This window comes from Ictidomys tridecemlineatus, chromosome 11, assembly GCF_052094955.1.
Source record: "Ictidomys tridecemlineatus isolate mIctTri1 chromosome 11, mIctTri1.hap1, whole genome shotgun sequence".
In the NCBI taxonomy this organism is placed as follows: domain Eukaryota; kingdom Metazoa; phylum Chordata; class Mammalia; order Rodentia; family Sciuridae; genus Ictidomys; species Ictidomys tridecemlineatus.
Window position 1 is genome coordinate 11645671 of NC_135487.1, and position 26292 is coordinate 11671962.

General features: G+C 62.7%; 1 protein-coding gene and 1 long non-coding RNA gene across 3 annotated transcripts in view; one reads left to right on the forward strand and one right to left on the reverse strand.

The window, feature by feature from the left end:
- The window catches only part of Igsf21 (immunoglobin superfamily member 21), a 168838-nt gene that overhangs the window by 60584 nt on the left and 81962 nt on the right, over positions 1–26292 (forward strand). Inside the window, exons 1-2 of one of the 2 annotated variants that reach the window (XM_078025427.1) lie at positions 2060–2096; positions 6486–6598. In XM_078025427.1, coding sequence (XP_077881553.1) covers positions 2075–2096; positions 6486–6598 — 135 coding nt within the window. In that variant the 5' untranslated portion in view covers positions 2060–2074. Of the gene's footprint in view, positions 1–2059; positions 2097–6485; positions 6599–26292 lie in introns of those variants that run through there. The other variant, XM_078025426.1, reaches the window with a different exon arrangement.
- LOC144367905 (uncharacterized) lies at positions 19710–23571 on the reverse strand. The gene is made up of 3 exons (XR_013427524.1): positions 22060–23571; positions 20099–20220; positions 19710–19886 (listed from the first exon to the last, which is right to left on the reverse strand). It is a non-coding gene; the product is annotated as an uncharacterized LOC144367905 (long non-coding RNA).

The window sequence follows — 26292 nt, forward strand, 5'->3', positions numbered from 1 at the left end:
TCGCGTCCACTGCGGACCTCGGGAGGGCTCTCCTCCCCGCAGCCCTGAAGTCCCCGTCTCCTCCCTCTCCTGGCCCCACCCCGCTCCAAGTCCTCAGAGTCCTCTCCACCGAAGTGGCCTCAGAGACAGGGGGACGGGGGTCTGTAGGGAACAGGCCTGGAAGCCACATGGCCTGGCCAGGACCTGACCTCGTGACCCTGAAAACTGCAGGGGACGCTGGGGAACGTACCTGGAGGAACAGGAGCGGGGGCACGGGACGCGTGGCAGTCCCTGTGGTTGGGGCCGAGACGCGTGACTGAGGGTGGGCATCATGTCCAAGGCCAGCGTGCAGACAGCCCTGGGCCCCGGCGTGGACCCTGGTGAAGCCGGGGACAGGCCACAGGGTCCCAGGGGAGCCACCGTTGGCAGGTCTGGCACAGCACCCTACAGGGGTCCATGCCCTTGACCGGTGGTCAGCCCTGCACACGTGGCCTCATGGGGACTTCCCACGGTCACCTTCCCTGGCGGACACTCAGAGCCGGGGACCGAGAGCCCAAGTTCTGGGTCCCACCAGCCTCAGTGTCTCCCACACGTGAAGTGGGAAGAGAAAGAGCCCACGTCTACCCGCAGGGAGCCGGGTGGGAGCCCGGTGGGTTCTGAGGGTCCCGGAAGAGCCTTCCAAGTCTGATTAATCGTACAACCACGTCATGATCAATAATGGAACACAATTAATAATAAATAAACAAACTGATGATCAATAATACATGGGCCGTGAATAATGCATAGCACTACAGGCTCGGCACAGCCGTCCCGCTGACGGGGGATTGGATTAGCTGGGGATCCCAGAGGGGGACCATCTCAGAGGGGCCTGGGAGGCCGGGCCAGGGCCTGGGTGTCCTCCGTGTCAAGTACATCTCCCTGGAAACGCTGCCCGGTGTTGGAGGCCCCTGGTGGCCCAGAGCTGAGCTGACCTTCTGCCAGGGAAGGTGGGGAGCCGGAGCGGGGCGGGCAGGTGGGGAGCCGGAGCGGGGCGGGCAGGTGGGGAGCAGGAGCGGGGCGGGGAGGTGGGGAGCAGGAGCGGGGCGGGCAGGTGGGCAGCTCTCCTCTGGATGGTCTCTGATGGCTCAGATTTAGGCTGGGAAATCCGCGGTCCAGACGCTGCCCGGCAGAACGGGGTCTCCCGGCCTCGACTGCGCTGTCTGCAGAACCTCTTGGTTCCCCGTGGGTTCGCTGGTCCCTCGGCAGTCCTGAAAGCCAGCAGCGTGGCCACAGCATGAGGACACAGTGGACAGACGTGCGCTTGGCCGTTCAGGAGTCCGCCCCCTGCAAGGCCACGTGGGGGGACGTTGGCAAGAAAGGGTGGCGCCCCGAGTGGAGTCAGCTGTGGTGGGCCTGTGAGGGGGCACTAGGGGGTGACGTCGGGGTGCGTGCCGAGGATCCCTCCAGGTGCACGGTGTCTAAGCTGCAGCCCGAGGGGCGCTCTGAAGCCACCCGCACAGTGACGGCGGGTGTTCCCGGCAGCAGGTGCGTAGACCAGGAGCAGCACGGAGCCTGCCCATTTGGGGACTAAGTAATTCAAGGCGTCTGAGGGTCCGCCTGCGAGAGAGAGGGGCCAGGGGTGAGTGAGGAGGAAGCAGGCCTTGAGGGGCCTCAGGGTGGGGGTCACTTCATCCCCGGAGCAACGAGAAGGCAGGAGAGGCCTTGGGGCAAGGGTGACCGGTCACTGGGCTGCAGCTTCCAGGCGCAGCTCACTGGGCAGGCACAGGGGATGGAAGCGCACCCCAGTCCCCACTTAAGGTGCCCCTAGTCCGACGTTGGGGACAGACAGACAAAGAACCCTCTGCCGGGCTGGGAAGGAGCCCAGAGGCCGCGATTGAGATGCGGACAGGTCTGTGGGCTCTGAGGAAGGAGAACAGATGCCGTAAATCACGGCGAGGGGGACCGCGCCGTCGAAGCTGGAAGGACGTGGACAGATGTCCCTGGATGAGCTCAGGCAGACGGGCAGTCCAGGAGGAGGAGACGCCCGGCAGAAAGGAGAAGCGGGGGCTCTGGGAGGGCTGGGGGCGGCGAGGTGGCAAAGCGCCATGTGAGACTGATGGAGCCCGAGGCCGCGAGAGGTAAGCCCATCAGGGACCCAGTTGGCCATGACGGCTCCGAACTTGATCCTGAATCGGAAGCCAATGGGGTAGGAAATGGACCGGCATCAGCGGGAGACGGGGGAGGGGAGGGGGGCGGGGGAGGGGGCGGGGGAGGGGCGTCCTCGTATCTGCATTTTAGAAACATCACGGAGATTCCCGCGTGGCCAGCGCGTGAGGCGGAGGAGGCTGGAGGCGGGGACCCGCAAGCCGGCTGTCGCAGGGTCCTGGGAGGACTTGCTGCGCTGGCTTCCAGGAGTCGGGCCTGGGTTCTCCCAGGCACAGAGGGGACGGAGACTCTGCCCCTTCCCTGGGGACTCGCAGCCCTGTCCCCTGCTCTTCCTCTCCACAGCCTTCGTGGTGCGAGTGATGTCTGGGGACAGGTGACAGCCATGTCTGGGCCAATCCATTGGTTTAGAGCCGTTTCAGAGGCTGTGTGTCCAGGATGTAGGGAACAAATGGGCCAGCCCAGCCCTGGGTCCCTTCTGGTGCCACCAGGTCCTCAGACAGACGTCCCCCTGGCCCAGAGTCCTCACCTTCCCACCTCCTCTGCTGGATTTGAACTTGGACCCGGCTTCAGCCATCAGCCATCCTGTACTCTCCTCGTGGATGACCTGTGTCCCGGGCTGTGGCAGGATGGCTGATCCTGCTGCACCCCAAGCGGGACTTCTCCTGGGCTTGGTCCCTCGTCCTCCTCCCCCACCTGTGTTTTCAGCTTCTCTGTTTGGAATCAAGGGTGGGTGGGCTCCTGTGAGATGGCCGGAAGCGGGCAGGCATTCTGTGATCATGAGGAAGCCATTCAGCCTCTCGGAGCCTCAGTCTCCTCACCTCTAAAACGGGACACTATCCCACAGGGTCAGGAAAGTGATCAATGAGATAATAATTACAGAAATCCTTGGAAAACTGCCAAGTGTGAATCCCATGTTCTTTTTTTTTCTTTCAACAAATAATTATTTGGCTTCTAAAGAGGTGCCGGTCGCTGTCCTAGATTCTCAGGACAAAGCAGTGGTTAAACCTGTGAAGTCAGGGGCTGCTCAATCTGAGACGGTCGAGCCCGGCCTCCCTGGGTCTCTCGCTAATGCCTCTGCGGACCCCGGGCAGAACTCGTGGATTCCTATTGGAAAGCTCCCTGAAGGCCGAGCAGGGATTCCCCAAGCCCAGAGTGAGGGACAAGGCTGGGGACAGGCTGGGGACAGGCTGAGGAGTGAGGTGACAGAGGCCGGAGGGGACTGGGCCTGGGCAGGCCTCCTGGGAGGGAGCCTGGGAGGCCTTCGGGGAGGCCAGGGCGGTGCATCTCAGGGACGCAGCTGGGAGTGTGCGTGGGCTGCGGCTGGGCTGCCTCCGTGGGCGCGTGAGGCACAGGGTGCGTCTTGGTGACAGGCCGCGTTCAGGGCGCCTGCCTCACCGCATGGCGCGAGGCCCGAGTGGCCAGCACCTGGGAGAGCAGGAGGAGCCACCCCTGTCCCCGTCCCCTCCACGGCTCCGCTGACCCACGGAACTCGCGTCCCAGAGGGAGAGGCAGATGGACAGACAGACACCACGCTCCAGCGTGACACCCGCAGGGGGAGGCGGGAGGGGAAGTGCCAGGCCGGCCGCGGCCGTGGCTCCGTGGTGCAGCGCTCGCTGGGCCCGTGGGAGGCCCTGGCTTCCCTGCCCAGCACGGGGGACTGCAGCCTGGGATGCCAAGGACAGGGCGTCGCTGTGAGCCGTCCCCGACCCTGGGATAGGAGCACATCCCTGCCTCCGCTCACGAGGTGTCCCTGCGTCCTCCCCAGGACTCCGGGGCACTGAGCTGGGGCAGGCCGCCAGGCCCGGGGAAGAGCTTGTCCTTTACCTTTGCGCCCGGCGCCTTGCTTGCCTCAGCCCCTCAGACCTGCAGGGTGCCCTGCTGAAGATGGCTCCAGGGGGCAAGAGGTGAAGGGAATCCCCTCCCTCGGCCTCAGCCTGGAGCGTCCTATCCAGCTCAGGGCCTTTGCACTTACCGAGCTCCGTCTGGAATGCTCTCCCCTAGAAACCTACGTGGCTCCCTCCTTCCCTTACCCCAGCCTCCCCAGAGAGGCCCCCGGGGTGTCGGGGGCAGCCCCGCCCCTTCCTCTCCTAACCACCCCCAGGGGTCCTCTGTCATTCGATCAGTTGCCATCTCTGCTAGGATGTCACCATGTACCCCGTGCCTAGAGCCTGCCTGGCCCGGAGCAGATTCAGTGGAAACACCAGGGGGAGGGAGAGGTTCCGCGAAGCCCTGAGGCAGGCCCAGGTGTGACTGTCCTGCCCACCGTTTCTCAAGGTTAATTGTCACCTTGTTTCTCAAGGTTAATTGACACAAACCCCAGGGTTGGGGAAATGACCGCTCAGCACCCTCCCCTGCCGCTCCGCCCTCCGCTCTCCCGGCACGCCCCGCGGGTCCCCGAGCTGCCGCCATCCGCTCCCCACCCCACGCCCGCACCTGTGGTTCCCTGGTGGCTTGCCAGCCGACGGCGCCCTCCCTCCGCCCTGGCGGGCCTCCTGTGGCCGCCATCTGTGCCCGCGGCAGGCCGGGCTGCACCCCAGGCGTGGCCTTCCCTGCGCCTGCCGTGGGAGGGGACGTCTCTGGTCTCGGGCCGTCAGCACGTGGACCGATGGTGCTCGGCTCTCACCAGGGCCTTCGCAGGGGAGAAGCAGAAGGGCCGCCCCAGGCCGAGGTGAGCCATGTGGCCGCCACGTGGGCCTGGAACTGTGGCCAACAGGATCAGGAGCTCTTGTCACGGTCCCCCCAGGAAAGTCCCCAGCTGAGGCAGGAGGAAGAAAGCCCACGATGTCCATCTGCAGCACTTCCTCCCACCTCTTCCGCGAGTGGAGGGTCTGTACCGTGGGGTGCTTATCACGGGCCCCAGGCCTGGGTCTGAAGCCAGCTCTGCCACGTAGAGCTGTGCCATCTGGGCAGTTACTTGACCTCTCTGTTTTCCTACCTCACGTGGGACTCATGCCCGTCGTTTTCAATGAGTGGATGTGTGGGAAGCGCTCAGCCCAGCGCCTGGCCACCTGGGGCTTGGACCCTTGAGCCTCATTGCTAGCTCCCGTCTGGAGGACCCCTGTCGTCACTGGGCTCCTCCTTCTGTGGGGGGCTTTGTCTGTCATGCTCCGGGTCTTTGGTCATCCAGGCAGGACGAGGGTCCCTTGGGCCCCTCCTGTATCCCTGAGCCTTCTGTCCCCATCGTCACTTGCCCTGTGAGTTGTGGTGGCACGGCCCTGTCTGTGTCCCCTCTGCCTGCCACCTCCTTCCTGGCCAGGGTCTGCACAGGGCAGGGAGCCGGCGAGCTGAGGGACCGTGGGAAGGAAGAGTCCCCAGGTGGACCCCGCGGGCTCTGGTGTCCCCGCGAGCCTGACCTTGGCCGACGTCAGACCGCGGACGGGGAGCGCAGGCCTATCCCGCTCTGGCCTGGGTCCTGGGGTCCAGAGCCCTGGGCCACGCGGGTCCAGTCTGACTCCAACTTCCAGATTGATCCTCTGGAGATGGATTCCTGTTTGTCCCCTGGAGCGTTGTGACCATTAAGTTCCAGGCAGGGGTCAGGCCCCGGGCGGGAGCCGCTCAGGTCGCCTGCACAATTGAAATCCCAGCCGACTCGGCCAGTTTGCTCGTTAATGCGATCGGACTCGATGGATCGCTCAGTCAGTGGGGGACAGGAGCCCATCAGAGGAGCCTGGTGCTCAGCCCGAGAACAGGGTCCCTGCTGAGCAGGGGAGTGGGTCAGAGGTCCCACCAGGCTGGACACGGTGTGGAGGCCGCAGTGTCCCCAAGGTGTGGCTACCAGGACAAGAGTCCCATCCCCGTGTGCCCAGGAGCTTGGCAGGTGTTCCCTGGAGCAGCAGTGGGCCAGGGACATCATCTGCTATTTGCTAGGATTTGGGAGTCCTTCCAGGTGGCCACCTGCGGTCACCTTCTCCTCTGTGGGAGGGGCTGGACCTGCCCTTGCCCTCCCTCGGGAGTCGGGGTGCGCACAGCGGGAACTCAGGGTGTTGATGAGGCCACATTGGCCTCCAGGGCCCTCTCCTGGGACTGTGGTGAGGCACGTGCACCAGGAGGCCAGGCACAGGGCTCCTCCTGTGGCTCAGGGACCTGACTGCAGAGGGTGGCGAGGGATGAAGGGACCCCACGTGCGGGCCGAGGGGCAGCATGGACGGAGCTCTTTCTCTGGGGCGTCTCGTTGACACGCACTGCGGCTGCCTGCAGGGGCCAGCAGGTCCTACCTTTGGGCATAAAATCATCCCAGGTAGACGTGATTTTGGTTTGGGGCCCTCGGGGGCCTGGAGGTGGCCGATGGGGAGATGTGGACGGGGGGCGGGGTCAGCCCTGGTCCTCTCCCTACTCACCGCCTCTTCTCCTTCCCTCTGCAGGCTACCTGACCGTTAACATTGAGCCTCTGCCCCCCGTGGTGGCTGGGGATGCAGTGACCTTGAAGTGTAATTTCAAGACGGACGGTCGCATGCGCGAGATCGTCTGGTACCGGGTAAGTGGTCACTGCTGTCCTTGCCGTGCCGGGGCTGACCGTAGCCCTTGGAGCCCCCAATACTCTCACGGGTGTCGCTGTGTTCTCCGCTCTGCCCTGGCCTGGAGTGGTCCCGGCCCTCTGCCAGGTCCCCATCTGGTGTGACACCTCCTCAAAGACCACTTGACCAAACTTGTCCTGTGCTCTCGGAATCGATCTCATTCTGGCCTCCTTTGTGTCCCTAAAAGGTCCCCACTCTGAGGAAGCCCCATTAGTACCCAATTCAAAGTTACTGATAACACGGTGGGTCCTGGTGCCAGGGCACAACTAAGGAACCATTATGGTGGGATCCCAAGAAAGAGGCTTGGGGTAATGTTCTTGGCAAGGGAGAGGGAAGGAGAAGGCTCCCTGTCCTCTTTAAAATCACATTACAGAGATAATCTGCCATCTAATCCCATTACACGCAGGACCAGTCTGGTGTCTGGCACCATGGATTCAGGTCTGAGAAGGGAAGCGGTCAGAGATGAGCAGGGCTCATCAGTAACAGGAAGAAGAGCTCCTGGCCTTGGGCACCGGGGGCCTCTGCAATCTTTGTGGGTCTGGGTGGGGCACCCAGGATGCTCTCCTCTGCCACGAAGGAGCTGGGGCTGGGCTCTGGAGAAGGTACAGAGGCATACGATGCTCCTCTGCATCATGCTCAGGTGTGCACAGCGCCGGTACCACAGAGAACTCCCCTTCCATCAGCTAGGACGGGTGGGAAGCATGTTTCAGTAAGACCCAGAGAGTAAATGCCTCTCTCCCTGCTGACCACGTGGTCTCTGTCGAAACTTCTCACTCTCCTCTCTTGCTGGGCAAACCGCCTCAGAGAGCGTGTACGTGCGTGGGTCCCAGGGGGACATGGTGCCTGGACACCCGAACTTGAATTTCGTAGGATTTTCACATGTTGTGAAATATTCCTCTTCTCACTTCTTTCTCGACTCTTGTAAAGGGTCAAACCTGTTCTTAGCTCTCAGGCCGGGCAGAAACAGGGTGCTGGCTGATCTGGTTCTTGGACTGTGGTTACGAACCCCCAGTGGAAGACCACACTGTGGTCACATTGGCCACATGGATGCAGAGGGAACCCTGGGCACCTGGCCACTCCTGGCCTCAGCTGAGAACTCTGTCCTCCCCTCCACCTCGCTCTCGCTCCAGCCTTGCCCGGGGCCAGCCCGGCCTTTGTTTCTTGCATTTTTCTTCTTGTGCTCATCATTTACGGGTGAGTGCTGGGCCGTTGGCCCGGTCTCTGCTCCATCGCAGCCTCCTCGCCCGCCCTGCTCTGGGCCAGCTCCAGCGCTCTCCATCGGGTCCCCGCAGGAGCCTGGTCTTGGAGGATGAGTGGGCCCGGGAGAGCCAAGGCCTGTGTGGATCACTGAGAGGCGTGTTGACAGGCTGTGGGGACTGCGTGGCTGACACAGGCTGCGAGCATCTCATTAGCACCTGGCAGAGGCACTGGGACAGATTAACTCCAGCTCACTGCCGAGGACCCTGGAACCGTGCCCGCCCCCGCCCCCCTAGAAGGGATGGGGAAGGGGGCGTGGAAAGAAGAAGCGTTCCAGGGGGTGAAGGTGGCAGGGGGTGCCCACTGCCCTCGGTCACCTTGAAGCAGCTGTCTGCACTCTGGGTGGAAATCCAGTGTCACTGCCACACTCGGTGGCAGTTGCCAGACAAGGGACAGCGCCAGGGCCTGGCTGGGTTCCCATGTAGGAAGCCAGGAGGCTCCCTGGGGTGGGGGAGGGGAGGGAGGAGGAAGCAGCCCAGCTCCTGGGCTCGACGGACTTGCCTCTTCCTCTCCGCCCTGACCCTGGTCCCGGGCACCGTCCGTCCGGGCCTCTGAACCCCCGCCTGCGGTGGCCGTCGCTGCTTGAAGAATCCGTTACAGCTCTTGCCGGTGTCGGGTCCTGCAGGCCAGGCTGTGGTCGGCTGCTCTAATTAATTTATTTTATTTCACTTCACATCCTTTGACTGAGGGCCTCCAGAGTGGGGGTATGCAGATGTATGCAAATTACATGCAAATCGCTCGCCAGAGCCAAAAGCCTGGGCCCTTTTAATTCTGTCACTGGTCGAGGTGGTGCCTCAGCTGACGGGTGACTCTCCCTGGGACCGGGCCCTGCCGTGACGGAGAGCAGGGGGTAGAGGGCGGAAGGAGATTCCAGGCCACCACTTTCTCTCTCTGCGGCCACTCTGGCGTCCCTCCCTGGTCCCTTCTGTTCCCCAGGATCCAGCTGAAGGCAGAGAGATAAGGGCCGACTGGACAGGGGCTCCGGGAGCCAGGGCCCCTGCCCGGGCCGCAGAGAAGCAGCAAGGAGCTCCTGCCTCCTGCGTCCAGCTGGAGCCTCCTGCGGCCCCTGCTCTGGCCCAGCCTGCCCCTGCCCTGGCCAGCAGAGCTGCCCTCCTGCTGCTGTTTGTTTTCTAGCCACGAGCCGCTCCCCTCCCCCGCCCCGTGAATGAGCCTCAGAGCCCGGTTTGGAAAGAAGTGAATAGACTTACACAGGCCCCGCCAGGGCTGGGCGCCGGTCCCTTCAGAAGGGAAAAGCAGGGCATTGTGAAGGGCCGCGCTGCCTGCTCAGCCCAGGGTGGATGGAACGGCCCCAAACCTGTGTGAAGGCCAAAGACGTCGTCTGAGCAATAGGAGCATCCAGAACTTTCCAAAGACGGAATGAAGGGATGGACTCGCTGCAGGAAACTGGGAGGACGGTAAAGCTGTGTGACCTGCAGGGTCACCCCCTGAGTTCTCAAGACCTTTGGCAGAACCCCAGAGGGAAGGAGAGCGGGAAGGAGCGAGGGTCTGAGTCTTGGACACCTTGCCCATGGTCTGGCCAACTGGGAAGAGGCTCCGCCAATTTGTAGATGATGCCAGAAATACAGAATAGACTCGAGAAGTACCCACGGTCAGAGCCCCAGGGTCCGCTGTCCAGCGTGGTGGCAACCGATGACATATGGCTGTTTCAATTTAAACTTAATTGAAATTAAACTAAATAAAAAATTCATTTCCTCAGTCCAATTAGCCGCGTTTTGAGTGCTCACCAGCCACATGGAGTCACCATATTGGACGGAGCAGATAGAGAAGGTTTGCCTCCCACAGAACGTTCTGTGGCCCTGCAGCCTGCACTTGATACGTGGACCTTTTTTTTTTTTCCTGGTGGCCTCTGGAATACACTGTGCTCGCCTAACAAAGGACTGTTCATCAGGCCAGCCTTCCCGGAAACTCTAAGATGAATTTCAGTAAAATGATTCTATTTTTGGAACCTGCCATTCTTAGATCCAGCAGGTGGTGAGGGAGGGTGGGAAGGGGTAGGGGCTACGGGTCTCAAAAGCCCCAACAAGATGTCAAGAGAGCCATCAGGCCCTGAGATTCTGGGCCCCGTAGTCATCTGACAAGTTCATGCCACCAGTTTAAAGATGCGTCACGGCACTCCTCGCCCTCTGTGTGATTTTTCCACAGTGGCAGGGGTCTGTCTCCCAGGCTTGAGTCTCGCGGGCTCCTTCTTCACAGCTCATGCACACAGCCCTGGGAATATAGAGTGGCTAATAGAGCTGAGGTGCAGTTCCAGACTTGGCCAGTAGGAGGCTGTCATGTAACAGTCAATCTACCTACTGTCCTAGGCCAGAAATGAATGGAACCGTTGTAATCTTGACTGACGGCTTCCTGTGCACTGGGGGCTTGTTCAGTAATGCTGCTGGCACTAATTTGGGTAGGAACATTATTGACCCTTTACATTATTGAAGCTTTAGGAACATCTTTACGTTCTTGTCCAGGTTGACCCTATAAGGTCGGTTCGACTATTGATCCTATTTCACAAATGAAGAAATGGATTCTTCAAGGATCCTGTGTCTCAGCCCATGTGGTCTTCCTGTCCTCTCCAGAAAGTTCCAGACGTGCCCTCTTCCACGATTCCTCTTGTGGGTCCCAACTCAAGGGCTGCTCATGTCAAGACACAAGCATGTCAAGGGCAACAGCTTTATCTCTTCCCTGCGGTTCTCTCGACACCTCCTGAAGTCAATATTTGCTCAATTAACAAATGTGGGAGCTGGAAAATGCAAACACGGGAGCCTGCTGGGGTTCTGGGCGGGCGTGTGTGGACGCTCCATAGATGGTATCTGTCTGTTGAGGGGAAGTGTGGGTCTTGTAGCCTCCGGGGCGTTGCGGAGGTGGGAAAAGGGACATTTCGTTCTAGGAAACCCCGTCTGACCTCATTTAGTTGGGGGTCGCCTGCCCCACAGGCAGAGCCAAAGGTCTGTTCGTGTCATAGAAATCCATTAAGCAGCCACAGAGAATCACGGGAATTTAACCTCTCTCAGCCGTTTGGATCACGCTATCTTTGCTTCGTCTCCTTCCTCCACAATTTGTTCCCAAGAGCTGCTCTGAGCCCGGGTCACCAGGCCACAGGAAAGGGGACCCCGGAGGAGAGGGGAGGGAGGAGACCGCGCAGGGCACCAGCGCCCCCTGCAGTCGGCTCCGCGTCTCGCTCCTCGCAGGTGGAGCTGGGGGACCAGACGACCCCACCCGGCCTGGCGCCTTCCCCGGGGAGCCGCTGGGCGCCTCTGCAGGGAGGGTGGGTGGCCGCTGGGACCATTGGAGCTGGGACAGATGGGCGGCTGGGGGGTGGGGTGGAAAGGCAGCGGTCGCGGGGGTCACTGGCGCTCTGGGGTTGACCCTCCCGGGGACCTAACCGTCTTGAATTTTAGAGGCCTTCTCTGAAATGGGACACGAAGCCACGTGCTTGGTGGCTGAGGGCGGGGTTCACCGTGGCACCTGGCCTAACAGTGGTCGCCATGGCCGGTCACCCTGTTTAAAGGGACCAGAGGCCAGTTGCAGAGTGGAGTGGGGGCGTGGGCAGGACCGCAGGGTGCATTCCGCAGCTTCCCTCCGACCTACAGTCCCAGGAGCCGATGGCAGATGGCACTCCCGGCAGGTCCCCCGCCTGTCCCTTGTGGTCCTGCGGGGATCTCACTGGGTCCCAGCTGGGACCCTCGAGGACCGTGGCTCTCCCGAGGTGGGAGAGGAAGCCCTAGGGACGTGGCCCTCTCTCCCCCAGCCCTGACAGCGTTTTGATGGAAGAAACAGCAAATGCCATCCCGAGGGACAGGAGGGACCAGGCCGCGCAGGCGCCCTCAGGGCAAGAGGCAGGAGCTCTCCCGGGGACCAGGAGAACCGGACAGAGGCCATGGGCACTCCGGCTCCATACGCGGCCTGTCGGCCCCTGGACCCGGCGCGTCCTCGCTGCCCCCCTGGACCCGCGTCCTGCTCTGCGGCTCCCAGGTCTCGGTGGCTCCAGGGTCGGGGGAGGGGGTGAGGAGGACAGGAGCCGGGCTGAGCAGGCCCAGCTCGCTCTCCCTGTCCCTGCCTCCCCCAGGGCCAGGTTCTCCAGGAAGGGTGCCTCGTGCCCAGTCCTAGCCCAGCGGCCACATGGAGGGAGGAGGGGGTGGCCAGGGAGAGGGCCACCAGAGGGCCACCAGAGGCTCCGTCTCAGGATCACCTGGGCGGGGCCGTAACCGGCTCCTGGACACCTATCCACGGCCCCAGAGCCCGGATGGTCCCCGGCACAAGCTCCTGCCCTCCTGTGGCTGACCTTGGGGGCAGAGTTAGAAGGACAAACAGGAAAGGCACCAGGTCACCACCAGAGCATGCAACCAGGACAGACCAGTGGGACAGAAAAGGATCAGAGGGTCCAGAAAGACCCTCGGGAAACCCACCCCACCAAGGGAGGAGGCAGAGCGTTCCGCCAGAGGTCCCGCGCTGGCAGTCAGCGTCCCGTGTCCCCAGAACAGAAGGCAAAGCGAGGGGGGAGCAGGGGAGTCGAGAGGAGCTGGGGGTGAAGCTGGGGGGCAGGGCCCCTGGGCGGGCCTTGTGCTGGGGTGGAGCTGGAGTTTCTAAGAGCAGCCGCGAGCGTCCGGAGGGGGCTGTCAAAGATCAGTGCGGGGTGAGGACCGGCTGCAGGAGGAGGGAGCACCGGGAACGGTCACCCTGGGGGAAGCAGGAGAGGCCACCTCGGCTTAGCTGCGCCATGGGGGAGGTAGCGGAGGCCCGGGAAGAGCAGATTCCACTGTGGTTAAGAGGGAGTGTGTGGGGGGTGGGAGGGTGACTCGGGCCTTGGGCCGCTGGGTGAGTGAGAGGGGAGCACAGAGCAGGAGCAGGAGGAGGACGGGGCCAAGTCTCCTGTGGACTTGGGGCTGGAGCCGGCGACAGCGGTTGAGGCTACGCGCCTGGAGTCCTGAGCAGAGGTCACAAGACCTGTGCTTGGGAGCTGCCACCCAGGGATCTGAGTGTGTCCCCAGCGCTCGCAGGAAGCCCAGCCTGGGTCCGCGCAGAGGCCCTTGGGGGAAACGGGGACCCGAGGGAGGAAAGCACAGGCCCACGGGACCCTCGCCTCGTTGCAGGCAGCCGCGGCCAGTGCCTCCCCCCCACGCCTGCCCTTCCTGTGGCCGCCCCTCCCACCCCACACTTCACAGGGGCCTCCGCCACCTTAAGGACCAGGTTCAAGGCCGTCAGCCCCAGTTCAGGGCCCTCTGGACAGGGCCTCCGTGGACCCACTTCTCCAGCTCTGCTTCCCCCCTCGCTCCCCAGGGCCCACCGTGCAGATCACAGGGCTCGGGGGCAGGGTCTCTCCCACCTCCGTGGGGGCATATGCCAGAGCGATGCCCTTCTCTGCCCTCCCCCAAGCACATTCCCACTCTCCCTCCACGGCCAAGGCCGAGCCTCCCCGACTCCCCAGAGGCCTGAAGCCCTCCCCTCCCTCCTCCTCCACTGCCACCCCCACCCCCGGGTGGGACCTCATAACCCTCAGACTATTCAGAACGCCACCAAGAGTCGACGCCGGGGCTTGTGTTCAGTTACCCAGCAGCTGTTTCTTGGGCACCTACTATGTGTAGGCATTGGGAAAAGAGTGGAATCAGAACAACGCAGCCCTGTTGTCGCGGAGCCTGTAGTTGAGTGGGATTGGCGGGTGCTGAGCGAAAGACCATGCAGCGAGCCTTCCAGGCTGTGGTCACTGCCTCAGAGAGAAGGATCCGGGCAGCGAGCTGAGCGCTCGTGACAGGAGGACTGACGGCAGGAGTTAAATGACTCGCACAGCGCAGACTCCGTGCCGGGTGCTTCGGTCAGCTTGTTGGCAGCCGTGACCACGAGACCCCACAAGAACAACGTACAGAGGAAAGGCCGGGTGGAGCCCGTGGCTTCCGAGCCTCCGTCCGTGGCTGGCCAGCCGCTTCCTGGGGGCCTGGGATGAGGCAGAACATCGTGGTGAAGCAGGTGGGGGAGGAAAGCGGCTGGAACGTGGCGCAGGGACCAGAGAGAGCCCCCTCCCCAGGGGCACGCCCAGCTGGTCAGCCCCAGCCCATCTTCCTACAGTCACCACCCAGTGAGGCCCCACCAGGGGATGGACGCACTGACCGGGTCGAGGCTCTCTGAACCCGACCGCTCCACTACCAGGCCCCTGCACCGTGTCACCCATGAGCTCGGGCACCTGGCGTCCACCCCGTCCCATGAGCTCAGTGCCTCGCGTCCACCCCGTCCCATGAGCTCAGCGCCTCGCGTCCACCCCGTCCCATGAGCTCAGCGCCTGGCGTCCACCCCGTCCCATGAGCTCAGCGCCTCGCGTCCACCCCGTCCCATGAGCTCAGCGCCTGGCGTCCACCCCGTCCCATGAGCTTGACGCCTCGTGTCCACCCCGTCCCATGAGCTCAGCGCCTGGCGTCCACCCCGTCCCATGAGCTCAGCGCCTCGCGTCCACCCCGTCCCATGAGCTCAGCGCCTGGCGTCCACCCCGTCCCATGAGCTTGACGCCTCGTGTCCACCCCGTCCCATGAGCTCAGCGCCTGGCGTCCACCCCGTCCCATGAGCTCAGCGCCTGGCGTCCACCCCGTCCCATGAGCTCAGCGCCTCGCGTCCACCCCGTCCCATGAGCTCAGCGCCTCGCGTCCACCCCGTCCCATGAGCTCAGCCCCTGGCGTCCACCCCGTCCCATGAGCTCAGCCCCTGGCGTCCACCCCGTTCCTCTGGCTCAGTTTTCTGCGTCGGCCTCTCTCCCGTCTCCGTGAAGCTGAGGACCTTGCTTGGGATCAGCGAGGGCTGGGCAGGGCCTGCGTGGGGCCGTGAAGCCGCCTCGGGTCTCACGACGGGAGCTTTGTGACAGCCTCCTGGGGACGGCGAGGCTCTGCCCGTAGGTGTCTGAGGCCCCAGGATTCCTGGCCTGGGTGTGGGGGGCACCCTGCCCTCCTGTTCTGGGGTCTGTGCTTGAGTTCAGCCCCCAGGTGCGCATGGGGCACCCGGCCACCCGCCCGGTGAAGGCCAGGGGTGGGACTGTGGCAGAAAGTTCCGGATTCCCCTGGAGAGGGTCGACCTCACGTGCGCTGGGAACCAGACCCATGTGGCTGTAAGTGTCCAGGGAGGGACCCCCCTTGAGTGACCATTCAAAGGAGGTGAGGCCGGCCCCCACCTGAGAGCTGGGGGGATGGGAAGGAATTTATTAAGATGCAGAAGAGGCCTCTGCCCCGGGGCCTGTAGGACACCTCTCTGTCCCTGTCACCTGGCTTGAAACTCATCAGTGAAGCCCCCTGGCCCTTAGGATGGGGACCACCCCCGGCATCACCGGTCAGGGCCTGCATGATCCGGCCTCGGCCCTGCTCTCCCCGTCTTCTGTCCTGAGGGACGAAGCTCAGATATTCAGACGCCCGGGAGCCCGGGGAGAGGGCTGACGGGAACATGGGGTCAGGCCCAGTTGAGCAGCTGGCCCAGAGGGTGCTGCTAAGAGTGGGCATGTCCGTGTGGGGCCCGGCTCTGGCCCAGGGCTGTGCTCTTTCCCTGAGCTCCACGGAAGGCCACCAACCCCTGGGGCTGAGGGACGCCTGGGTGCCTGGCAGCCTGAGAAGAGACCCGTGGAAGGGCTGGACCGCTCTGGCTCGGGGCACCAGCTGACCAGCAGGACAACCCCGTCTCTCCCTTGTGACTGTTGCTAATGCCACCAACACGTGATAGGCCAGGGCTGTGTGAGGTCCGCCACAGACGTCACCTCTCTGAGCCTCTATAGGGGCCATCTGGTTCCAGGACAAGTGTCCATTTCAGAGTTGGGGACCCTGAGGCTCAGAGCAGTAACTAACTGTCCCAGCTGCTGGAGGCAGGGACGCAGAGGGTCACTTGTCCTGTCTGGCTTCTGGCTGCCCCGTGCCCAGGCTGGGGCTCAGGGCTGTCAGGGCCGCCCCAGTCCCCCTCGGGGACGCTCAGGCACCTTCTGCTCGGGAAGAGGGATGTCACGGCTGTGGGGTCATCGGGGTGGCTGCTTCGGGCTGTTGTCATCATCTCGCTGCCAGAGCCACCTGTGTGCAGAGGCTGTGGGCGTCCAGCAAGGACCCAGGACAAACAGCTTGCAGCCCAGAGGGGACACGGGCCACGCAGGGCTCCCTGAGACCAGCCCAGAGCTGACGGGGGCAGGAGGGGCTCCCCCGGCCCTCCCCACGGCCCCACCAGGACCCCGGGACTCACTAACGGTGACAGTGGCCGGACGGTGGACAGTCTGCCCTGGAGCCTGGCTTCGGGCCGGAGCCGCAGCGTTCTCAGCGCGCAGTCACCTGCAGGGTGGGGACCGAGTGAGCGAGCGCATTGTCAGGAGCGGTTCTGGGGAACCTGTTTTAATGGCTCTAATAATTAATTTAATTGGCACATTAATTACACAGGAGCAGGTGCTTCCCAGGCGGCGAGGGTGTTGGAAGCTGTTTATTTCCTTAAGTGGTTCAGACGCTCCCCCTTAACCCTGTTTACTCCATGAGTATCGAGTCCCTGGGGCCTGTTCTGGGGGACGAGAGGCCTGACTGTCGGGGGGCCCTGAGCGCGGGGGTCTCCGCGCCCCCCTCCCCCCTTCAGGGCAGAGCCGACGCCCTACTGACCCCCGTGGGGTCTCGCTGCCCAGCCTGAATCCTGCTGGAGAGACTGGGGGGTGGTGACACCGAGGGTGGCCCTCCCTCCACTGGGCGCCTTGTGAAGGAGGCGGGGGAGGGGGATGGGGACCTGAGCCGCACCTGCCGTCCGGGGGCGTAGCGGAGCCAGGACAGTGTCCACAGGAGGTCAGTGGATCTGTAGCACCATCGTCCCACTTAGAAAGTTCCAGACCTCCCTCCAGAGACGGCGGACAAGCAGCTCAGACTCGGCCTGGCCCCCCGCGGAGCTCCCCGTGCCCCCCCCACCCTTCCCCACCTCAGAAGACGGCATCGCCCTCCAGCAGAACCCGGGGCTCTGCCCGTGTCCCCTGCGCTGCCCCAACCCCACCCTTCCCCCTGGCGGGTTCTGAGCACCTGCGCCATCCAGCTGCTCTTCCCACCCCGTCACCACGGGGCCCAAGCCCTGGGTGCTGCTCTGCGTAAGCCACCTCCCAGCCACACACCAGGCCCCGTCCCAAGGGCATCAAGGGGACGGATAATGTTTGCACACCTTTTGTTTGCACAGACATCTACTGACACTCATTCTAATTTTCAAAAATTTTTTGAACATTTTAGGTTTCTCTATCATCTACAAAAAGTGATGTGTTTTCTATTCTCTTCCAACACCTGAGAGACAACGTCTCCTAAGTCAGGAACATCTGTGTCCTGGAACCAGATCTCTTGGATTCAAATCCTAGCTTTGTCATTCAGAAGCTGTGTGACTTTGGGAGAGTTGCTTTGCCTCTCTGTGCTCTAGTTTCTCCATCTCACGTAATGAACTCGGGACAGTGCCTGGCACTGGGTCGTTGATGTGGTTACACTTCCGGAACTTATTATAATTTCTTGCCTTATTCCATTGTCTAAAATCTCCGGAATTCTTGTAAAAATGTTGCCCTGTCTTGTTCCTGGTTTTCATGGAAATGCACTTATTCGTCTACCGTGGCATGAGATATTTGCTGCTGATTTCTCATAAAGGCTTCCATTTGGTCACAGACAGGACGGTCACTTCTACTCCAATTTCTCCTAGACTTTTTATAAAGAAAAATTAATTAAATGCTTCTTAAGAATCTATTGAAGTAATCATAAGGTTTTCTTCCTTTAATTTACTAATGGAATGAATTATGTGGATGGTTTTCCTCATATTGAGTTTCCATTGGGTTTTTATAATTTCTTTAAACAAATTTCTTGTGCCCCAAATTGAAAGAACTCTCGAGTATTTATTTTTTATTATTATAAATGGAATCTCTTTCATTGGATTTTCTGTGGGTGTCTGGGCTCTATGGACGTGAAGCAATTGATTTTTTGGTGTGGTTTTATCTCGCATCCTACAAATCAGATGAGCTCATTTTTCCCCCCTAACGAGCGGCTCTCGGAGGCTGTCCCTGGATCTCCAGGCAGCCGCCGGCATTTCCTTCTCACCTGCGACTTTCCACATCCTGCCTTTACACGGGAGCAGGTATCCACGGAGCGCCACGGGGTGCTGGGCCGGGTGAGGCCGACAGCCGGGGCCTGACAAGGGGAGCCCCGGTCCCAGAGCCACTCGGGCTGACGGAGACCCAGAGCCATCACCACGGTCAGGCGGACTCCGATGGACGCATCCCCTGAAGGGCGGGGAGGAGCAACCTTGATCCAGGAGGGGACCAGAGCTCACGGCCCGGTGGCCATTCTCGACAGTGACAGCAAGGACAGGTGCCCGCACCTCGCCCTGGCCTTGGGCCATGCGGCTCTCGGTTCCCCTTCCTCCCCGAATCTTGGCCCAGCTCCTACTGAAAAGGAGCAGGTGTCCCTTGACCTGGTTCCTGTCCACTGCGCCCCTGCTCCAGGCTCAGAGACGGCCCTGCAGCGTGTCATGGTCCCCTGCTTCCCTGTCCCTGGGTGAGGGTTTCCGGGTAGCTGGTGGCCTCTCGGTGTCCCCGCCTGCTTGCCCCTTCCTGCCTGGGGACTCGCTCTTGGCTCCTCAGCAGTCGCTCGCCTCCGCGTGCCCCGCGGCCCCCGCCCCTCTGCCCAGCATCTGATGCCCCAGAGCCCGTAGTGATGGCTTCCTTCGACCTAATCATCCTTGCGGAGCCCAGGACTCCAGCACCCGGCCTGGATTCCCACACTTGTCCCCTGTGTTCTCGCCCCTCGGGCTTCCGCTGCCCCCTGCAAAGACGGCAGCTGGCATGGAGCTGCGCGGTCCCTGGAGTCACGCTCTGTTCACAGCGTCCAACAGAGAAACCAGAGCCACTTGCTCCGTCTGTCCTGTGATCACCAGGCCCCAAGCTCGGGGCACCTTTTACTAATTCACGCCAACAGCTGTGCGGGCTGGGGCCCGCCTGTCTAGCACGCCCTCGAGGCACGAAAGGGCTGCCAGGAGCCGCCCGAGGGCGTAGCACTCCACCTCAGTCTCTGGGCAGGTTGTGGGACATCCTCCCCGTCTGTTGGAGGCTGCTTCGGACACAGGCAGGAGAGAAGGAGCCCTTCTGGGTTATTTGCACCATTTGGGGGGCTGAGTAAGAGCCCCGGGTCACCTGAACAGAGTTGATAGCAACCCCGTGTCCACAGGGAAACAGGCTCAGAGCTAAGCTGGAGAGGTGGGACCCCGCACCCAGGACCCTCTGCCAGAGCCCACTCGAGCCGTTTCCTATTCCCCGAGACAGGGACAGCCGGGGCGGTGACCCTTCCCCTCACAGGGCCACTGGCCCTGATGACCCAGGATGGGGCCAGCTCGGTCCGGCTGCCGGAGGCAAGCTTGGTGCCCGGCTGGGCTGGGGTGGGACAGCGGCACGTCCCCTTCCTCCTCTGACCCTCAAACCCCCTGGGGCCCACACCACAGTGCTCCCGGCCACCGTCCCTCCTTGTCATCCTGGGTGGTGGCACTAGATGAGGGGTGGCACCCAGAGATGGGAGCATCGGGGGGACTCGTGGGCTCCAGAGTCTCCAGGCAGGAGCCACGGGCCACCAAGTAGCGTGGGGCCGTGTGGCAGGTCACCGGCTCCCGGAAGCCTCCCTCCCTCACCTGGAAAATGAGGGGGTAGAGTCCCCCGTGGAGCCACGCGGGAATGAAGGAGCTCCTGGGGCGGCGGGGCGGGGCCGTGGGCGGGGCCGGGGGCGGGGGCGGGGCGGGGCCGTGGGAGCATGGGGCGGGGCCGTGGGCGGGGCCGCGGGCGGGGCCGCGGGACCACGGGGCGGGGCCGTGGGCGGGGCCATGGGGCCAATCGTGGGGGCAAAGGTGGTGAGACACCAGCGGATGCCCTTGAGCCCTGAGCGCGGGCCAGGCCCTGTGGGCACGTGGCGTGTCCTGGTTCACTGATCCTTCTTCCAACCCTAGGGGTGGGTGCGTCATTGTCCCCATGGGGGACAGTAACTGCGTGTCACACAGCTGTGGAGTAAAGAGGTGGGACTCAAACTGGCGGCTTGGCTTCAGAGCACACTGTCCTTAGGAGGGACAGTCATTTGGGTCTCCCAGGGGGCTGTTCCTGGTCCCCTGCAGGTTCCAAAGCCCACCATGCCCCAGCCCTACGTAAAACCCTGTGGCATCTAAGGGACCGACACACGGTCCCCCGCAGGCTCCACGCCATCTCTGATGCTCACCCTCCTGAAGTGACGCCCGAGCCATAGGGGTGGCAGTCACCCTGAGTGGCGTAGGGAGTGGTGACAGGAGCGTGGTGGACCGACGTGCCCTCGTGGTCTTGCCATGTGTCCCGGGAGGAGCCCTGGTGACAACAGGGAGACCCAGGCTGTGCTCAGCGTCCCCGTCCCCTCCCTCAGACGCCATCTGCCCAGCGCGCCGTCATCGGCTGGAGGAAGCAAACCCTCAGGAAATCCCAGGGACAGCGTGTAGCTTGGCGGCTCATGGTTGCCTGGCCGAGCCTGGGTGCCACCCTGGCTCTATCCCTAGGTTGTTCCTTGGGGGGCCACACCTGGCCACAGTGGGGGCCCAGCAGTGCTGGCCGGCTGGCCTTGGAGGAGACGCAGCAACCCGTTTCCAGCTGCTGGAATTGACCCTCTGTGCATGTCACACTGTCCCCAGCATCGGGGGCTTTCAGGGGACGGTCGGAGGCTGGTCTCTGTGGTGCGATGGGGACGTGGGCCCTGCAGGCCGCGAGCCGGGGCTTCCCACTGGCAGGGCGCCTGCGGTCGCGGGTCTCTAGAGGTCAGGGGCAGGGCCGGGAAATGCTGCCGCAGCCCACTCAGGCCTCCTTCCCGGGCCTCCGGAAATTGATCTCCGCGAAGCCTGGTGCCTGCCGGGTGCCCAGGACGAGGCCGTGGCCCTCCGTGGGGAGACCTGGAGCCGCCGCCAACGCCCCGCGTTCCTTGTGGATCCGTGGACTTGCAGGCGTGAGCCGGGCCCCTGTGGGGTGCCAGGCCCTGTGCTGGGCGCGGAGAGTAGACACAGTCCCTCTTCTCCCCGGAGCTCCTGTCCTGCTGGGGACGCAGGGGGCACCAGGGCTGCCTGGGGGGTGATGGGGTACACGGCAGGCTCCCCAGCGGCCGAGGTCGACTCCCCGAGGGAGGGAGGGGGGGGACGAGGGGGCTTGGACAGGAGCCTGCGCGACACTCCTGAGATGGGGGGAAGGGTGTGTCCCCGAATCCAGCTGGCCCCCTGGACAGGCGTCTAGCTGGCCCCCTGGACAGGCGTTCACCTGGACAAGACACCCCAACAGCCCTGAGGACACGGGGCTCCCGTGCTAAGCAGGGAGAGCCCCCCCTTCACACGTGGCTGCCGAGAGGCCCTGAGCTGGGGGGGACACAGAGCCGAGGCGGGGGCCCAGGCTGCCGGTCCTCGGGGCCCCAGGGACCCTGAGCTAGGGACTGTGGTGGGGTCCCCGGGGCAGAGGATGACAGCAGGTGTCTGCGGGACACCCCGAGAGGAGCCCTGCAGAAGGGGGCATCAGGGGAGGGTCATCTGGGGCGGGGCCATTTCACCAGACGGGGAAGGGGAGGGGAGGTGGCCGGGGTCCCAGGACGGGGGCAGGACGTTCCAGAGCAGCGTCCGTCCATGCCCGCCAGGGCAGCTTGGCCAGCACCGTCCATCTCAAGCCGGGCAGGTGTGGGTCAGGGCTGCCCCAGGCCCAGCTGCTGACCCCCGACTCTCAGAGTGTCCCCACCCTTGCTTCCTGTGGCTGTGGTGGGGCGGAGACGTCCTTCTGGGAGGTGGTCTGCCGTCCCCCTTTCCCAGAGAGCGAGCGGGGGCTCAGAGGAGGCAGGGAGACCCCGGCTGCCCCACTGTGCCCGCCGCGGCCTGCGCCCCTCCCCTCCCCCCATCAGATCGATGGAGGCCCTGGAGGGTCCTGGCCTGTTCTGCCCCTGGCCGTCACAGGAGGTGGGGTCTGTCTTCTGCCTCTGTCTGAGTGACCCTTCAGGAGAAATGTCCCTGTCCCCCCACCAGACAGGGAACCTGCAGGGGAGAGCCCAGTTGGGAGACGCTGCTAAGACGGAGCTTCCGCCCTCTGTGCCCCCTGAGGCCAGTCGACGCCTTCAAGCCCCGGAGAGAAGGTGGCCCTGGAGCCGGACGGCGCTGCGTTGGCCTCCGAGCTCTGCCTCTTACTTACTGGCCTTAGCCTCTCCAGGCTCGGTTTCCTCCGTGGGGATGGAGGCTCCAACCTCCCCGGGCCGTAGCAGTCGATGTCCCGTCCACAGGCGCTTACAGAGCTCAGGATCCAGGCACCGGAATGTCCTGGGGAACAAGACAGGCAAGGCCCCTGCTCTGGGGGAGGGAGCAGACCATTAGTGAACTGATCAGCAAGAAAATACCAGGCAGCGGTGAGCGCGGTCTGGTGAGCGAGTGTGGCGAGGCCTTCGAGGTCGGCCGGCCGGGAAACAGGCTTCTTGGAAAGTGACATTGAAGCTGAGCTCTGAACCGTCTGAAGGGAGCCATGCTGAGACCTGGGGGAGGGGCGTGCCCGGCCCGGGAGGCATCTACCCAGGGGACGAGCTCCGTCACTGACCAGAGATGAGGCCGTGAGCTGGGAGCGGAGAGCAGAGGGAAGGAGATTTAGATCAGAGAGGAGACAGGGCTTTCTCACGGGAGCCTTGGAGGTTTAGATGTCTTTGTGCCTGGAGGAGCGTGTTGGGGAGTGATAAGGCTCTAAAGAGAATTCTCTCTTGTGCAGAGCCGGACTCCCAGGGAGTGCATGAGTCAGGAGAGCTGACGTGTTGCTGCATTAACAAAAGGGCCTCCAACTCTCAGTGGCCTGGTGCAGCAGAGGTGTCTTTCTTGTGGCCCAGCAAGTTAGAGGTGAGTCTGGTGACACTTCAGGGCAACTTCAATCCAGGAGGTGACTCCGGGATCCAGGCACATTTCATCTGGTGGCTGTACCCTCTCAAACATATGGCGACCACTGAAAGGAGGCACAGAAGCAAGAGAGCCCTGGGGATTGGCTGCTCTGGGTGAGCTCAGGTTCCTTCTGCTCCTTTGGCCAGGCCTGGCTGCTGGCTGCGACCGCAAGGCAGGCTGGGAGATGTGGTTTCCCTGGATGCCCGGAAAGATAAGGAATGGGATTTGGTGGCCACACAGCACTGTCTCTGACGAGGACAGGGATGAAGATGGTAGAGAGGAGTCGGGAGGCTCCTGCAGTCTTCAAAATGAGGGATGACAGTGGCCTGCACGTGACCGGTGGCCATGGGATGCAGAGGAGCCGGGAAGCTGTCACATCCGTACAACACCTGCCACTGTGCCTGCCTGGCGGGCCCTGCTCAACCCCAGCACGTACTACAGCAGCCCTCACAGTGAGAGCGGCTTCCTCTTCCCTTGGAAGAGTCCCCGATGCTTGTCTCTGACTCTGTGAGGTCAGGAGGCTGCGCTGTTCTCTGACCAAGGCTTTTACAAGACATGATCATAAAACCGTGGCCTGTGGCCCTGGAGTGCTGTCAGAGGTGTCCAGGTCCGCTCTGCGTGTCATCCGGGGGAGGCGCGCCCCGGAGGTGGCCGTGGTCTTGGCCGAGTGGCCGAGGTGGGCTGCGTGCAATCAGGGCCCTTCCAGATCCCCCCCCCCAGCAAGGCCAGGCGTGCCAGCAGCTGGGGAGGCTCTGGGGGCAGAATTCTCCCCCGGTCACTTCTGAGGAGCTCCGCGGCTCCCGTGGACACAGACGGGTGGACACCTGAGATCTAATCCCGCCTCTGCCACCCTCGCGGTCGCCTATGGGACTAGTGACTTGTCCTCTCTGAACCACAGACTTCTCTTCTAGAAACAGGAGTGGAGGCTGCCAGCCTCCTGGGGTGGGTATGAGGACGGGGATGAGGTCGTGGGGAGGATGAGCCTCCAGCTCAGAGCTGGATGCCGAGGAGACCCCCGGCCAGTGGGAGGCACTAGCTGGAGGAATCGCAGAGCCCCCTCCCGTGTCGGTGCGGCTCCGTGTCCTGGAAGCTGCACGGGGCACTTGGGACGTGGTCTCCAAACTCAGATCCTCGTCGTGCACAGGCAGAAACTGAGGCCCGGTCCTTCCACCGGTTCCTGCTCCGGTGGTTCCTGCTCCGGTGGGCGCTGGAGCCCGGTCTGAGGCCAGGCAGATGGTGCTGAGGCCTCTGCTCTCCTCCTCAAAGCTGCCCCAGAATTAGGACAAGCTGAAAGACGGCTCCCTCCCCCAGCAGGCTGCCCCTCGGGCGCCCCCTGGGCAGGGTCCCAGCCCGGAGTCTGTCTGCCCCGAGGTGTGACTCAGCGTCCTCGGCACCTCGTCCAGAGACCCAAGGGGACACATAGACCCAAACTTCCCCAAGTCCCCGGCTGAGCCGGTCCCCTGCGTTCCAGTGTCCTGGAAGGGCCTCTTTGTTTGCCCTAATGGAAGCGAGGGGGGTCGAGAGAGCCCACTCTTGGAGGAGGGACCGGGCCCCAGGATTCTGGCCACAGCCCACCAGCCTCTCAGAAGCCTCGCGGGCCCTGCACCGCCCGTGGCCCTGCCCAAGGTTCCCGGGGCTGGATCCTGCCTGTCCCTGGACCCCGCCTGGGCTCCCGAGGTGGCCCAATGAAGGGAATTTTAAAGCTTTTTAGTGCTTAGCAGGGACTCCATCCTCTGCCAAAGCGCCAATAGAGGGACAGGCCGGTCCCCGTGGCGGCAGCACCAGCGTTTCATCTGGAGCAGGCGGTGGAGGGAGCGCAGGCGGTGGAGGCCCTGAGGCCACCTCTGTCTCCTGGGCAGGGACAGCCACTGGGCTCCTGGAAGGCTCCCCAGAGGCCAGCGGGGCCGGCTCTGCCCCTCCCCGAGGGCTCTCAGAGCCGAGGCAGAGAGAGATAATGGAGTCAGGGTCAGGCAGAGCTTCTGGCCGGGCCCGAGGGCAGACGAGGCAGGGCAAGTGGAGAGGAGGGGGCCAGAGGCCCTGCAGGGGCCAGGGCCAGGTCAGGGGGCTCGTCCATTGCTGCTTGGCGCTTCCTAGCCCTGGAGTCTGGCCAACCCTTGTCCCTGGTCTTAGTCATTCAGCCCCCACGGCTGGTCGTGCCATCGTGTGACCATCTCGCAGACACAGGAACTGAGGCCAGGTCCTTCCGCCCATCCAAAGCCCAGGCAGGTGGTCCTGGGGCCCTGCTCTCGCTCCCAGCGAGGAGTGGACAGCATGGGGGCCTCCGGAGCCCAGGACTGTGGTGTCTAGAGCGTGTCTCTGCTGGAAGCCACCAGTCCTGGGTCCCCTCTTTCTGAGCCACCCGAGGACAGCTAGGTCTGTCCTTCCGTTCACCAGAGCCAGGCTTCCTCCCCGCTGGCCTGGCCTGGGCCTCGGTCTCTCTCTTTTTTGTCCTTCCTCTTCTAAGAGGTGCCATGGAGACTGTGTCACTCAAGAGTGTCTGTCAGGGGTCTTCTCAGGGCGGTGACGGCCTTGCAATTCTTCATCCACCACCAAGTAGGCTGCTGCCCGCACCACCCCTAGATCCCGGCTGCCCAAGCAGCCTCTGCTGGCTCTGCCCTGCTTCCAGAGTCTTCCAAAGGGGCATCATCCTGGAGCCCATAAAGGAACAGTGATCATTCAGTGTTTGTCTTTCCACCCAGCTACTCACCCCTTACCCAACCCGTTACCCATCCACCATCACCATCCATCCATCCATCCACCCACCCACCATCCATCCACCATCACCATCCATCCACCCACCCACCATCCACCATCCATCATCCATCCACCATCACCATCCATCCATCCATCCACCCACCTACCATCCACCATCCACCATCCATCCACTATCACCATCTATCCATCCACCATCAGCATCTATCCATCCATCCATCCATCCACCCACCCACCACCCACCATCCACCATCCATCCACTATCACCATCTATCCATCCACCATCAGCATCTATCCACCATCACCATCCATCCATCCATCCACCCACCCACCATCCATCCACCATCCACCATCCATCATCCATCATCCATCCACTATCACCATCTATCCATGCATCCATCCACCCACCATCCACCATCCACCATCCATCATCCATCATCCATCACCATCCATCCATCCATCTATCCATCCACCATCCACCATCCATCCATCCATCCATCCACCCACCCACCATCCACCATTCATCGTTCATCCACTATCACCATCTATCCATCCACCATCACCATCCATCCATCCATCCACTATCCACCATCCATCATCCATCATCCATCCACTATCACCATCTATCCATCCACCATCACTATCCATCCATCCATCCATCCACCATCCACCACCCACCATCCACTATCACCATCTATCCATCCACCATCACCATCCATCCATCCATCCATCCACCATCCACCATCCATCATCCATCATCCATCATCCATCCACTATCACCATCTATCCATCCACC